Raw genomic sequence first — 14,974 nt, forward strand, 5'->3', positions numbered from 1 at the left:
GCAAATAAGGTAATCCCCAATTCACTTTACTGTTCTAAAATCCGCAACGCTTGACGTTGTGTTCTCACATACATGAACTAGGGAAAGTGCTTGCTGCTGCTGCTGATGCCACTGCTGTTATATGAACAATACATGCTTAGTAATTACTCCTCACGCGAATAATAACCAGCCATATAAATGCAAGGCAGTAAGCTCATTGGCTGCATATGCAACATGAACCAATCAGCTTGTGCCAAGTCGTTTAACTCTCTGAATATCATCGGTTACGTTAACAACCCGTCGCCTGCGCCATCTAGAGTTTCACGACTGAACTATATATTTATAATTTTACAAGCAAATTGTTTCAAATAAATCATGGTTTCCACAAAAATATTGCTGTTTTTAATATTGATAATAATAAGAAATGTTTCTTGAGCAGCAAATCAGCATATTAGAATGATTTGTGAAGACTGGAGTTCTTTAAAAAATAAAATAAAAATCTTACCAACCCCAAACTATTGAATGGTAGTGGACTTGCATTGTGGATGGTTTAGATCAGTTGTCCTCAACCTATGGACTGCATGCTGAAAATTGGTTGGGTGTTTGGTCATAACAGCAGGGGAGATGCACATGTTAGATGCACATAATAAAATGCAGCTAACCATTTAATTGAGTAAAGTTAGCATGTGTGTTTATTCAATCTCAGAGGTTTTGCTGCAAATTCATTTTAATATGGCTAATACTAAAACAATATTTATCCTAGTGTTTGTTACATGAGTCTGTAAACTCACACTTATGCTGTCTTTACTTTTTTTTTTTTGTATTTACAAAATTACAAAAAAATCCAGACATCACAGTCCCTCAGACTGCTATATCATGTGTCAGTAGGTGTACAATGAATCCGGAGATTGTGAATCAGGTGGGACCACAGGCAACAGCATTGAAAATAGAAATAAATAAAAAACACATGTTCATTCAGTAGCTGGCGATATTGATGATGTAATAGGCGGATGGTGGTTCAGAGCTGTAGTGCTCTACGGCTACCCGACAAGAGCACTAGAGAGTGCTCTATCTCTATCTCTCTCGTTCTTTCCTTGTCTCTCTCTACCTCTCAAAGGCTGCTGGCAGTTTTATGAATGGGAAAACAGTGACTAGTGGAGGCAGTGATAGAAACATGCTCTGTTCAACTCACATGGTTGCTGAAGAAGAGAGGAAGAAGCAGATGTGTACATGAGAGGGAGGAGTAAAAGAGAGACAGATGAGTGTGTGACAGTTATCTTGCCCTAGTGAAACTGGTGCTTGGCATTTCAATTGCACCTTCCCAACGGTTTGATCTCCTATACCGCAGCAGGTGTGCGTATGCGCGCATTAGCCATGTGCTTTTTATTTTTTTCTATCTAAACATGCACTAGATGAATGCTTGCGACCGTTAAGGTGCACTTTGCTGTTTTTTAAGCGTCTCACGCCATGAGCGCTGTTGCATTTTTGAGCCGCAATGATGTGTTAAAACAGTTCAAATACTGTACCAACATGTCTCAAGACACCTGCGATTTGTTCCTAGCTTTATTAAAACGCTGAAACGCTTCCTGTGTGAACTCTTAGCGTCCTTTACATTCAATGCATGCATTAGCTGGTCAGCAAACAAACCCAGTCACCTCAAGCCCCTCTCTCTCTCCCTCTCTCCCTTCATCAAATTACCTCATTTCTCTCCACTTTCATGCTAAACCATGTCTTCCAATCACACATTCTCTCTCTCTGTCCCTCTATCTTGCCCTCCCTCCCTCTCTCTTTCTTTCTCCATGCCTCGCTCGCTCTCCCTCCTCCTCTGTCGCAGTCACAGTGAACCATCGCTCTCTCTCTCTCTCGCTCTCACCGTCTTAAGTATGAAAGGGTTGGGAGAGCTAGGCCCTCGTTCTCACTCTCTCCGTCTCTCTCTCCTCCTCTCCTCCCCTCGCACGGATCTCGCTGGTTCATGTACAGGTACTGGCTGTTTTCATGTTTTTCTCATGGTGGGTAGGGAGGGAGGGAGGTGGGCTAGAGAGAGTGCCGCATGTGTGCAAGGAACGAGCCGGAGTGATGGAGTGGATCGACAGGCAGGGATGTGTTGCAATGCACGCGTGTGTGCGTGCGTTCGGACGTGTGCGTGTGTCTATGTGCGGAAGAGTGAGCACTCGCTCGCGCATTAGCCAGCGTAGCGCGTCTCCACCGCTGCATGCATGCATGTGTGTGTGTGCGCGTGTGTGTGAAACGCAGCTTCTGTCTCTCTGTTAACGGCCGCAGAATACAATGTCTGCCTCCAGCCAGATACACTGCTGCTCTGATGGACAGAATGCTAAACCAGTGTGTGTTTCTGCGCGTGCGAGCGTGTGGGACGGAGAGAGAATGTGCTGGGCTCTGTTAGCTGCTTATTTAGAGGAGTACGCTTCACTGGAAGGGATTGATGCTGTTGGGTTCTTCTGTCGGGTGTGTGTGTGATTTGCATGTGTACATTCAAGAAATTAAGAATGATCACGTTTGTGCTGGTTTCTCGTAACCCCTGCTGCGTTTATTGTGGATGTGGTGCTGATCTCGTACAGTGTCCGCTTGGCGTTGTTTTTGTGCACTGATGTTATCATGTTTTGGCTCTTATTAGACCTGAAACTCTCATTAAGTTGGACAAATACAACCGTGGTGTGTTACGGTCCCTGCAATGTGGCTGGGTGTTGGTTTGTCACTATGAAGATTGTGTAACGTCTTAATAGTTGTACGTTGAGTCTTCACCATATGTACAGCAGTCACGGATGTGGCTACTGTATAAACTGTCCATGTCACTCACTTCATAGGATGAACCTAATACCCAAAACGTCAAAGAGAGAGAGAGAGAGGGGACGACGAGAAGTGTGTGTGGCAGAGAGGTTCGGGCGGGGTGTGAGATGTCTGTAACTTTAAAAAGGGAGTGCCAACTTGAAGCGAGACCATCACTTTCTGTACATCAATTCATTCCTGGCTTGTTTTCGATCTGGGCAGGGATGAGTGGGTGATATGGAGAATGGCCACCGTTGGCATCCTTCTGTGCAGGCGCGATGGAAGATATGTGAGGAGGAGTGCGGACGGACTGTTGGAGAGAAGAGAGGGCTGAGATAGAAAGCAGGGTAGGAGGTGACACACAGAGGAGTTACTGAAAGAGTTGATGGGGAGATATGAGTGACCCCCTGGCCTCGGGTTCGTGGTCTTTAAGAGGTTCACTGAAAGCTTTTACATTTGGCTTTTAGATGGAGGATGGAGTTCGGAAGCATTCAAGGAAAGAGAGAGAGAGAAATGAACAGATGGAGTGGGTTGAGGGCTGAGCCTGTGTACAGTGTGACTATCAGCATGTGGGTACAGTATGGTACAGTTTAAACAATATCTCACCAGCACCTGACTGGCACTGGACTAGTGCTGGGCGGTATACCGGTTCATACCGAATACCGGTGTTTATTTTTGTTATGATATGAATTTTTAAAATACCGCAATAGTTAAAACAACGTTCTGAACGCTACACTGTTTGAAAGGGGTCCCTTTTCACTGTTGCACTGTGGTGAGGGAACAGCTGTATGTGTTACTAAGCGTGAAAGTTCCGAAACTGAAGCGCTAATAGAACGTGATGACAGAAGAACTCATCCACAATATCCACATTGACCGCCACAAATATCCACCGCCCCTGCCATCAGCTCCCGCGTCTCACACACGAGTGCGACTTTAGCACTAGATTTAGCAACTTTCAGACCCTTTTAGCGGCTTTTTTCCATAGAATATTCATACTGACAAACCTAGCGACTTTTTTGGATAAACCTTAGCTATGGTTCAGTTGGAGGATTTCGCCAGTGCTGTCCCGCGAACGTGAGGTCTGACTTTCCCGGAGAAGTGTCGCCTCTCTCGGCGTCTGTTCTGTGCAGTGAGCGGCAGAGAAGCAGCGCATTCAGTTGGCCGCACCGCAGCCAGCTCGTCAATAAATGAGTACAAAACAGCGTTTCCAAGCACCTGTCACTCATTGATTGTTGAAATTACCGAACTCACCGAAATTATAAATATGAGCATAGTTCGTCTGTTAATATCACATGCACTTTTTTGTTTGTTGTTTTTTTTAGTTTGTTACTCAGACGCAGGCAGTGCGCTGCATGAGACAAAAAAGTAATATAGCCAAAACAACCGCATAGCCACTCTTTAGTGTAGATGCATGTTGATTTTATCAGACGATGCCGTGATTATAAATGAGAGTGACTCCTGGTTAACATGTATTAAAAGGGGTCGTGTTTAGTCACTATTTAGTGTGGTATTTTTTGACAATATTCACTCCTCATGACAGTAAAATAGGGCATTCTAAGTCAATATACTGCAGTATTTCCTCTCTCAATCAGTAGAAAATATGGTTAACACCCGGTCATGCATGAAGAAAAATACCATCATGTACCGTGAAACCGGTATAATTTAGAAAAATACCGTGATATAAATTTTTGGTCATACCGCCCAGCACTACACTGGACACACACACAGAAGCTCTCACACAGACTTAGAGTGCAAACAAACTTGCAACACAGGCAATCAGGCTTCAAAGTGACAATATTACTTGAAATTTTTTTTTACATATAGCTCATATAGATAGATAGATAGATAGATAGATAGATAGGCCATATTTTCATAATTTGTGTGCGTTTGTGTATATATATATATATATATATATATATATATATATATACTGTATATATATATGGTGGAATGACCTGCCCGACTCAATCCGAGCAGCTGAGTCCTTAGCCATCTTCAAGAATTGGGTAAAAACACATCTCTTCCATATTTATTTGACCCTCTAACTCTAGCACTCTCCATTCTAATTCTATTCTTTAAAAAAACTGGCCCCTTTTAGACTTGCACTCTATTAATTTACTAACTGATTGTTTTCTTAGAAAAAAACACTAACACTAGCTTCTCTATTCTTTTTTCTGTTCTATCTGTTTTCTTTTTATTTATTATAGAATAAAAAAAAACCTTGCTATGTGTACTGCGTTAAGCTAACTGAGACTTGTGATAGCACTTGCGAATCATTGCTCTTTTGTTGATTTTGATAGCTTCCATTGTCCTCATTTGTAAGTCGCTTTGGATAAAAGTGTCTGCATTAAAAGCAGGGAATGTGTCGTATCAGTTACATCCATTGCTTTTGCATTCTGAGTCTTGCATTCGATGATGACACACACAAACCAGGATGAAGACGAGGGGGCTGACTTTGAGAGAAAAGCAAGCAATTTGGCTGCTAAAAGAAAAGAGGAACTTAATTAGAGCTATGGCAAAAACAAAGGGCATGAAGAAATCAAGAGTTTGGAAACCACCGGAGACATCAGCAACCAACAACAACCTGATCAGCTGAGAAAAACAACAGCAGTTGATGACAGGCAAATCATAAAAGCTGTGAAAATTAACCCTAAAATGTGGGTCTGTAAAATCACCAACAACCTCCAGAAAGCTGGGGTGATGCTCAGACAATCTACTGTCCACAGGAGACTTTGACACAGAACTACAGATGCTACACAGCAAGATGCAAACCTCTGGCAAGAACCAAAACTAGAAAGGCAAGATTAGAGTTTGCAAAAGCCAGTAGAGTTTTGGAACAGAGTTTTATGAACAGATGAGACAAAGATTAACCGTTATCTAAGTGATGGGAAAGCAAAAGTGTGGAGACAAAAGGGAACTGCAAATGATCCTAAGCATACAGCCTCATCTGTAAACCATGGTGGAGGTGGTGTCATGGCATGGGCATGCATGGCTGTCTCTGGAACAGGCCCTCTCAATTTTAATGATGACTTAATGTATGATGACAGTAGCAGGATGAATTTGGAAGGGTACAAAACCATCTTGGCTACCAATATTCAAGAAAATGCCACCAGACTCATCAGAAAGCGCTACATATTGCATCGGGACAATGACCCAAAACACCCTGCCAGTTCAGTCAAGGACTTTATCAGGGCAAAAAAATGCAAAGTCTTAGATTGCCCAAGTCAATGCCCAGATTTAAATCTGATTGAACATGAATTTCACCAGCTTAAGCGGAGACTAAAGGCAGAAACTCCCCAAAACAAGCAACAGTTGGAATTGGCTGCATTAAAAGCTAGGAAAAGCATTTCAAAGGATAAGACCAAGAGTCTGGCCATGTCTATGGGTAGCAGACTCACTGCTCTGATTGCACGCAAGGGATCTGCAACAAAATAATAGCTTTTAATATTTTACATCTGCCTTAAAGGTGGGGTAAGTGATCTGGTAGCCAATGTTGATATTTCAAATCACCAAAACAAACACGCCCCTACCCCAAAAGGGTCTCGCCCCTATTTTGATAGCTCCGCCCCACACATACGTACGCAACCCAGGCAACGATTATGGCGGAATCTGCTGTATTATTATCTGCTGTATTAAACATATTATCTTTTTGGACACACTTTAGGAGCTGATGCTTGAAACAGACAGTGGAGGAGGTTTAGACGCTCCAGGCTTATAGGGTGTGGAAATGAATGTGTCTTTATCATAGCTGAAGGGAACGACAATACGATTGCAGATGAACAAACAAGCGAACATGACACACGAGCATATTCAAGCAAAAGCCAGCATATATTAGTTCTTTGAAACAAAGCAAAACCAATGTTACTCACCTATCGAGAAGAATCAAAGCAACCTCTGCATCCGATCACAGGCCTTCCCGCTCCTTGAGCACTGGAAAGCTGATCCAAAATTTACACGGGTCCTACTTCTTGCCTTAACGTAAGCCTTCTTTTGTTCCGCAGACGTTTTCCTCTTTTGTTTTTTATCCACCATCTCTATCTTTCTGTCGTCTCTCCGCTCGGCTAATGTCCGTCCTGTGCACTGTGCGCTCTCTCCTCCACATCATGAGTAGACACGCCCCTTACTGCTGATTGGCTACAAGGAACTCGGCCCGACTCAGTTTTCTAAAGCGTTTTTCAAAAAATACATACCCCACCTTTAAGTTCAACTGTTCCAATACTTGTGCCCACATCAGATAGTGGGATGAACACTAAAAGTGCTATCCTTTTTATTTGGTAAAACATTTATGTGTTGAAACAGCTAATAATAAAATGTGACATTCTGTAGTTTTGTTTCATATTCATCTTTTAATCATATTTGCAAATGTCTTGACTCCACAGCAAACAGAGCAATTTTGTCTTTACTGTTCCAATATTTATGGAGGGCACTGTATGCATATATTACACATAATTGCTAAACACATGGTATTAACTTTTGCCCTCTTAGTCCTCCCTTTATACTAACTGTTTTGAGGCGAAGTTTGGCAGTGTACAGGCTTGGTCTAGTTGTGTCCTTTATTACAAAATATTTTACCTGCCATGTTGCAAACTTAACAGTTTTAACAGACGTTAACACAAAAAAGGCACTTCCTTTACTGTGTAAGTAATACCAAGATTTGCAGGCTCACTAAACTCAAAATGATTTAAAATAATTCATTTAATTAACACACTGAAAAAAATGTTTCATTCATCCAATTAAAAAAATGTAGGGTAATGATTCACATCTATATTTTTTAACTTGAGCCAATGAAAAATAAATAACTTGCCCTTAGGGAAACATTTTTTTCAGTGCATAATTCGTTTAGTTTTGTTCATTTCTGTGGATTAATTTGCTCTCTTCTGTAGTAAATAAATGTATGCAGGAATTTATTGCATTGTGAATGTAGAACTTGCAGTATTTTAAAATTGCCATACCTGAAATCCTACACCACTGTTCAGGCTTTTCATTTTCATGGTTTTCAACCCGGGGCACCCAAGGGCATTCTAGGAGAGTGACATAATGTAGTTCAATACACTCACACGTTCACTTACTAATATATGTCCCTGTGCGGACTCGATTGTGAGTCTGTGTGTGCTTGCTTGGTTGTTTCCCACTTGCACAACTGCTACTGAACAAGCCCACAAACTGTGGTAGTGCATTAACAACACGAGCGCAACACTGGCCTGAATCTCTCTTACACTGACCTGCTTTAATGCCACTATCACATTAAGATTCCCCAAAACACTTCATCTTGGATGAAAGGAGACACATGGCTCTGGGCTGTACATGCACACCTGCAGCATCTGGGTTTGGAGCTGTATAGCATGAAGGCAGCGTTTCTGATGGCGTTTATCAGAGCTGCTGCACATGATTCATGAAATCACTGGCCATATGACTCATGGACTAGCAGAGACACTGTTGGACAAACAATCACACTAACTCACTAACATAGTAACTGACTCATCTAACTTACTGAAACCTATACCATCTAAGTATCAGCATAACTGACTACTGACTTCACACATTCACAAATATATCAGAGCAGAGACTGAATGACAGTGAGTGTTATAATGACTGAACTGCTCGTGAATCATTCTGGAGTCCCGTATACACTCATTAAGAAGCATAAACATATGAGTTGTGTCCCAATTGACATACTATACACAGTGCACTTATGCAGTGTATTCAACTGTCTAGTCTAGTGTATGAATTTTACATGTAGCCTATTTATCATCCAATTTTGAAATCTGATAAAGGACTCTATATAATGAAAACTGCAACAGTTGAGTGCATGAAGTGTTCAAAATTCCACACTTAGTTTTTTGTTTTTTTAAGTTTTCAGTGTGAACACGCTATGGTTTTTATACTACAAAATAGCATAGAATAATGCATAAAGACAAATGGGGCACAACTAGGGTTTGTGAGGATTTTTCTATTTACATAAAGATTTTTACATGCCTTATAATCACTTTCACTAGCCCCACCAACAATAAAATGTATTGCAAATTATGAATGGCATATTTTTGTGGTAGACTGTTCATCATGTGAAAAGATCATAATGTAAATATATATATATATATGTGTGTGTGTGTGTATATATTTAAATATAAAATATAATTGTGTTTTTTCTGATATGTTTAAGTAATGAGTATTCTATATATATATATATCATGACAACTCTCTTGTTGGCATGGTAATGTACATGATAATGTTAATGTATTTGGTCTTGGCGGAATAGATCTGCTACTCTGCTGCGGCAGTGGAAGTACCGAGACTTGCTACTGCTAATACATCCACAACATGCTGCTGTGAGCATGTAAGAAATAGTGCTGCTGCAAATATAACATACATGAAATAACCCCCATATAGCATACATGAATCACCTCGTAGCAGATCTATACAGGTGGAGCTGGGGAAGGTGAAGAGTTTCAGAAGCAAGCTGCAACTGCTATGGCAAGCACTAGTCATATATTTGAATGTTGAGCAGCAGCTCATTGGCTACCGATACAGGAGAGAACCAATCAGCTGTGCCATGTGATAATGATGTCATTAGGTCAGATTGAGTTAGACCTATCGGACTGCGCCATCTAGAGTTTAATGCCAGAACTCTGTATATATTTATAAAATATAGATCTCACAATTCTGTGGATTCTGTGTCAAATATTCACTACCTCTGCAAATCATTGAATGAGGCATTGAGATTACATTGCCTCACCTTTTACTATTCCGAGCAAACAGTCCTTTGCCTAAATATAGACATGATCTCTGACATAACAACCAGGCTTTTGCCATTTTTTTATATTCTTGCTGTGGCCAGTTATGTACTTGGCCCAGCTTACACTGGTTTGACTTGGAAAACATTATGCTTGGGTGTTTTGTTGAGATCCCTTCGAGGTGAACATTGGAATGCTGAATGACTAATTCTGTTCAATATGGCTGCCAAGTGTGTGTACTGTATCACTCACTGTGCATGTCTACATATTAGTCTGGCTAGTTCCTATATCCAGTTCTGGCCGTTGCTCAGGCAACCGCCAACATCTCACTTACAGTGCCCATTGCACATACAAACATCACATAGAAGATCTGCAGTCTCTTTCCTAACTACAGGACAACATGATCGTGATATTGCAGTGGATGAACTTGTCCTGCCCCGTCTTCTGCTGTTTGACATTTGAGCTCCATTCAAAATTGGCACAATGTCGTGAAGGTTTGTTCGATGGATGAACTTCAGACAGCCTTCAAATCAAGCCTCTGTCACTGGTTTCCCGCCAAATTGTGCTTGTAACACTGTTTACAGCAGGAGAATGGCCGTGTGTGGTCTGACCTGCCGTTGTGTTTTGCATCGACTCAGTCCATCCCCCTAGTCCCTCTCCTCTGGTCCTGGGGCAGTGAAAGGATACAGTGGGTTAAGTCTCCTGAACACAGAGCTGAAGGATGGGGATATTGTGTTCTGAACTGCAGTGCACTTGTTGACGCAAGAGCATGGATGCCAGAGTATTGTAAACAAAGCTGTGGTGTCAGTCAGATGGGCTCTGCTGTGAATGGAAACCACTAGTGGGACAGCTTTCAACTTTCAGCTACAACCAATGGCTTACTTGTATGATATATGTATTAAACTTACCTTACCATTCAATTTGGGTCAGTTAGATATTTAAAATGTTTTGAAAGAAGTCTCTTATGCTCACCATGGCTGCATTTATTGGATGAAAAATACAGTAAAAACTGTAATATTGTGAAATATGATTATAATTTTATAATTTTATATTTAATATTAAATTTAAATAGTGTTTTCTATTTTAATAGATTTTAAAATATAATTTGATAGAATTATGATAGCAAAGCTGAATTTTCAGAAGTCATTACTTCAGTCTTCAGAAATAATTCTAATATGCTGATTTTGGTGCTCAAACATTTGTTTATCAATGTTGAAAACATGCAGTTGTGCCATGTTATAAACAGTTATGTTAATGTTTTGTGGAAACAGTGATACATTGTTGTGAAATAGAAAATTCAAAAGAACAGCATTTATTTGAAATAGAAACCTTTTGTAAAACACTCTTAAAAATCTTACTGAGAGGACATATATTTAAATATTTAAATATTTTAGAAAATTAAAGGAAAAGTTATTATATGGCACTGTTTTAATTTTAAAACAAAGCTGTATGTTTTCATCTTGCATATTGCTATTTGGAAATATTGTAAAAATTTTGAGCCGAGCTTGGTTTTTAGGTATTTTTTAGTTAGGTAATTTCAGCGTGTAGTTGAAATAACCATAAAAAAAAAAACAGCTTTTAGAAGCAACATTGCAGACGAAAAAATTTTAAGTATATTTTTTTCATTCATATGTGACATCTGTGCCAACCCCACTAATGAAAAGCACATTAAACTGGCATAGAAGAATTTTAGCAATGAAAACAAATTGCACACTTCACCTTTAAAGAGTCAGTACAGGCTGTCCTGTAATGTATGCTTTCATACCTGTTTTTATACAGTCTATGGTTCATACACTGAACTCCGCTTTTCTCTGGCCTCTGACCCTCCCCCCTCCACCTCCTTCACTCAATAGCTTGTTCAGGGTTTAAGTGTTTTCCTGATGCAGTGGAGATATTTACCATGTCTTCTGTCCTCTTTTATCTGCCTCTTCTACCCCAAAATCTTTCTTTCTTTCTTTCAGTGACTATATAATCAAGGAGAAGACAGTCCTCCTGCAGAAAAAAGACAATGAAGGTTTTGGCTTTGTGCTGAGAGGAGCCAAGGGTAAGTGCAGGGTGCATAATATTTTATTTATATAATAATTTATGTTTCAGCATTTCATTAGCCACAAAGTTAGATCACAGATTTGTCATTATGCAGTAAATAGACACTCATTAACAGGATCATATATCACTTTGTCAAGTAAGTTTTATTGAAAGACAAAGATTTTGAAGATGAATTTGCAATCTTACATATTTCGTCACAATCAAAATTAGAAAAGAGAAGAAAAAAAAACATCACAAACCATTCCTTACCAGACCTGTTTGCATTAAATTGTAAAGTATGATGAAAAAATATTAAAATATTTTATTAATATTAACAAATGATGCATTACTCCGTAGAGAAACGGGTGCTAGATTTTGTTAAACTGCTCAAATTTTCCCTTCAGGTAGTACCTAATTTGTTCCAAATGTAAAGTAGAAATCATCTCTCCAAGCCATAGCTTACATGAGAGACACTCCTTTTTTTTTCCAGAACAACAGTAGTAACGTCTTGGCTGTAATTAAACTGTATGCAAGCAGTTTGTGTTGTGCTCCTGATAATGAATGCATATGTTTAGAAAGTCCCAGAATTTAAAGTGCCGTGTTTACACCCTAAAAATCTCTGTTTTTGTTATTAAAGTCGATGGCTTGGGGTGACAAAAAACAGTTGTGTGACATTACCCAAAAAAGACTGCTCCAAAAACTACTGGCAAAAAATCTTTTAATAAATCGACCCCCCTGAAAGTCATTGAATAATTCACACACTGCATAAGAGGGCACATTCACTCTTGCTCTTTATCTCTTACGCACACATTTATACTGATGCGTTCCAGAACTGGAATGAGAACATTTGACACGATCTTTTATCACTGTTCATCTTTTCTTTTTCATTTTCTCGTGTTTTCTCATTATTGTCCATGTATTGTCAACCTCAATAGAACATTCTGGAAAGGCACGCTACACTGATTATATAAATGTCCTCTCTTTGTAGCTCAGACCCCTATAGAAGAGTTCACTCCCACCCCAGCCTTTCCAGCACTGCAGTACCTTGAGTCTGTCGACGAGGGTGGCGTGGCTTGGAGAGCTGGTCTGCGAATGGGAGACTTCCTTATCGAGGTGTCTGCAGAACTGCATCATGGAACTTATATTCTGTTCTTCCCTCTTTGTCATTCCTTCAAGTCTCTCTAGAAGTGTCCTCATTACTCAAGGTCTCTCTGTATCTTTCTGTATATTGTTTCTTTCTCTTTTCCAGGTGAATGGTCAGAATGTGGTTAAGGTGGGACACAGGCAGGTGGTCAATATGATCAGGCAAGGCGGCAACAGCCTCATGGTCAAGGTTGTCATGGTTACCCGGAACCCTGATATGGAGGAAGGGGTCCGAAAGAAAAGTAAGAGATACAAATTCACACAGCAGAGACACACAAGTGTTACATGATGATCATCATCGGACACCGGTGACACTCTTTCTCTCTCTCTCTCTCTCCATACAGTCCCACAGCAGAGTAAAAGGCTGAGCACACCGGCTATCGCTCTGCGCTCCAAATCCATGACATCAGAGCTGGAAGAGATGGGTAAGATGTGGGAAATGAGAGGACAGAAGCATGGGGGGAAAAAGTGCAGTGTTTCCCAACCTTTTTTGACCCGTACAGCCCCCTCACAACGGCTCAATTACCCCTTAATCAGCACAAACCAGAAATGTTTCATTTGAATTCATATTATGCTGGATATGATTTACAGTGATCATTCTATCAAGTGACGTAGAAATCTGCCTCTGTCTATGTAGTACATACTCTACTGTTCAAAAGCTTGGGCTCATCAGGAATATTTTTTAAAGAAATGTCATATGCTTGTCAAGGCTGCATTTATTTGATCAAAATACAGTAAAAACATGAATATTGTAAAGCATTATAACATTTTAAAATAGCTGTTTCTGTTTTCAATAACTAATTAAGCGAAGGTGAATTTCAGCAGTCATTACTCCAGTCTTCAGTGTCACATGATCCTTCAGAAATCATTCTAATATGTGACCCTGGACCATAAAACCAGTCATAAGGGTCAATTTTTTGAAATTGAGATTTATACATCACCTGAAAGCTGAACAAAATTGTTAAGATAGGACAATATTTGGTCGAGATACAACTATTTGAAAATCTGGAATCTGAGGGTGCAAAAAAAATCAAAATATTGAGAAAATCGTCTTTAAAGTTGTCCAAATGAAGTTCTTAGCAATGCATATTACTAATCAAAAATTAAGTTTTAATATATTTACAGTAGGAAATTTACAAAATATCTTCATGGAACATGATTTTTACTTAATATCCTAATTTGGCATAAAAGAAAAATCAATAATTTTGACCCTTTGTACACTGTATTTTTGGCTATTGCTTCAAATATATCCCAGCGACTTAAGACTGGTTTTGTGGTCCAGGGTCACATATACTGATTTGCTGCTCAAGAAACATTTCTTATTATTATCAGTGTTGAAAACATTTTGCTGTCATACATCTAGTTATAAATAAAGTTAAGGAATCAAGCATTTGTGTGAGGGAAAAATGTGTCATTTTTTCAGGGCTATTTAATGAATAGGAAGTACAAAAGAACAGCATTTATTTGAAATGGAAATCTTTTGTAAAAGTATTTGTCTTACTGTCATTTTTGACCAATGTAATGCATCCTTATAGTATAAAAGTATTAAAAGTATTAAAAAAAAAAATTGAACAGTAGTGTATTTAGCATTATAACATACAAAAAGTACAAACCAAATCATCCAAATCATGTGTAAACAATTATTTTAATCTATTAGCAGCCCTAATATTTTAAGGAGTAATTTCTATCATATGGGTTTAGCAAAAAACAAAATCTTTTAAGTACTTCCTGCTTATGTAACCCCTGGGGTTCGCATACCCTCGGCTGGGAATCACTGCACTAGAGGACAGAACCAGAAGGTTTAGAGAGAGAGAGGACAGTGAGGAGAGAAATTCAAGAGAGGATGAAAGAGCCAAATAGAATAGTTTGAACGGTCAGAAGGGGGAGGGGTGGAAGAAGAGAGAGTGAATGGGAGAAAAAACTATCACAGGCATACACTGAAAGAAGTAGAAAGGATGGAGGGAAGTGTTTGAACTGGATGGCATAGAGATAGAGAGGAAGAGAGAGAGAGAGCATTAAGAATGTTCTTTCACTGTTCTTTCAGAAGTTCCACACTGTCACTACCAGCACCCCCACTACAGGTAACCCCCCAAAAACTGTCCCCTCCCAACCCTTATATCCCCCGCCTTCCACCTTATCCCTCAATCCTACACCTGCAACCCCTGTTAGCTTTAACCCTAAACCTCAATCTAAACCACCTCCCTTGTAGTCACACACCTCTGGCTCTCAGAGAAACAGGTTTCTGAGTGCTGCGTGTGTTGCTGTAGTAACGCAGCGGGCAGTGGGCATTGCTAGAGAGGCACAGTATGTGC

General features: G+C 39.8%; 1 protein-coding gene across 1 annotated transcript in view; it reads left to right on the plus strand.

Moving 5' to 3' along the window:
* Positions 1-14,974, plus strand: part of LOC107729430 (SH3 and multiple ankyrin repeat domains protein 1-like) — a 121,545-nt gene that overhangs the window by 92,559 nt on the left and 14,012 nt on the right. Inside the window, 4 exon segments of the mRNA XM_016539916.1 lie at positions 11,456-11,538; positions 12,508-12,632; positions 12,769-12,904; positions 13,007-13,087. Of these exon segments, the coding sequence (XP_016395402.1) occupies positions 11,456-11,538; positions 12,508-12,632; positions 12,769-12,904; positions 13,007-13,087 (425 nt within the window).

The sequence above is a fragment of the Sinocyclocheilus rhinocerous genome, unplaced genomic scaffold (assembly GCF_001515625.1).
Source record: "Sinocyclocheilus rhinocerous isolate Xijiao unplaced genomic scaffold, SAMN03320098_v1.1 scaffold697, whole genome shotgun sequence".
Classification (NCBI taxonomy): domain Eukaryota; kingdom Metazoa; phylum Chordata; class Actinopteri; order Cypriniformes; family Cyprinidae; genus Sinocyclocheilus; species Sinocyclocheilus rhinocerous.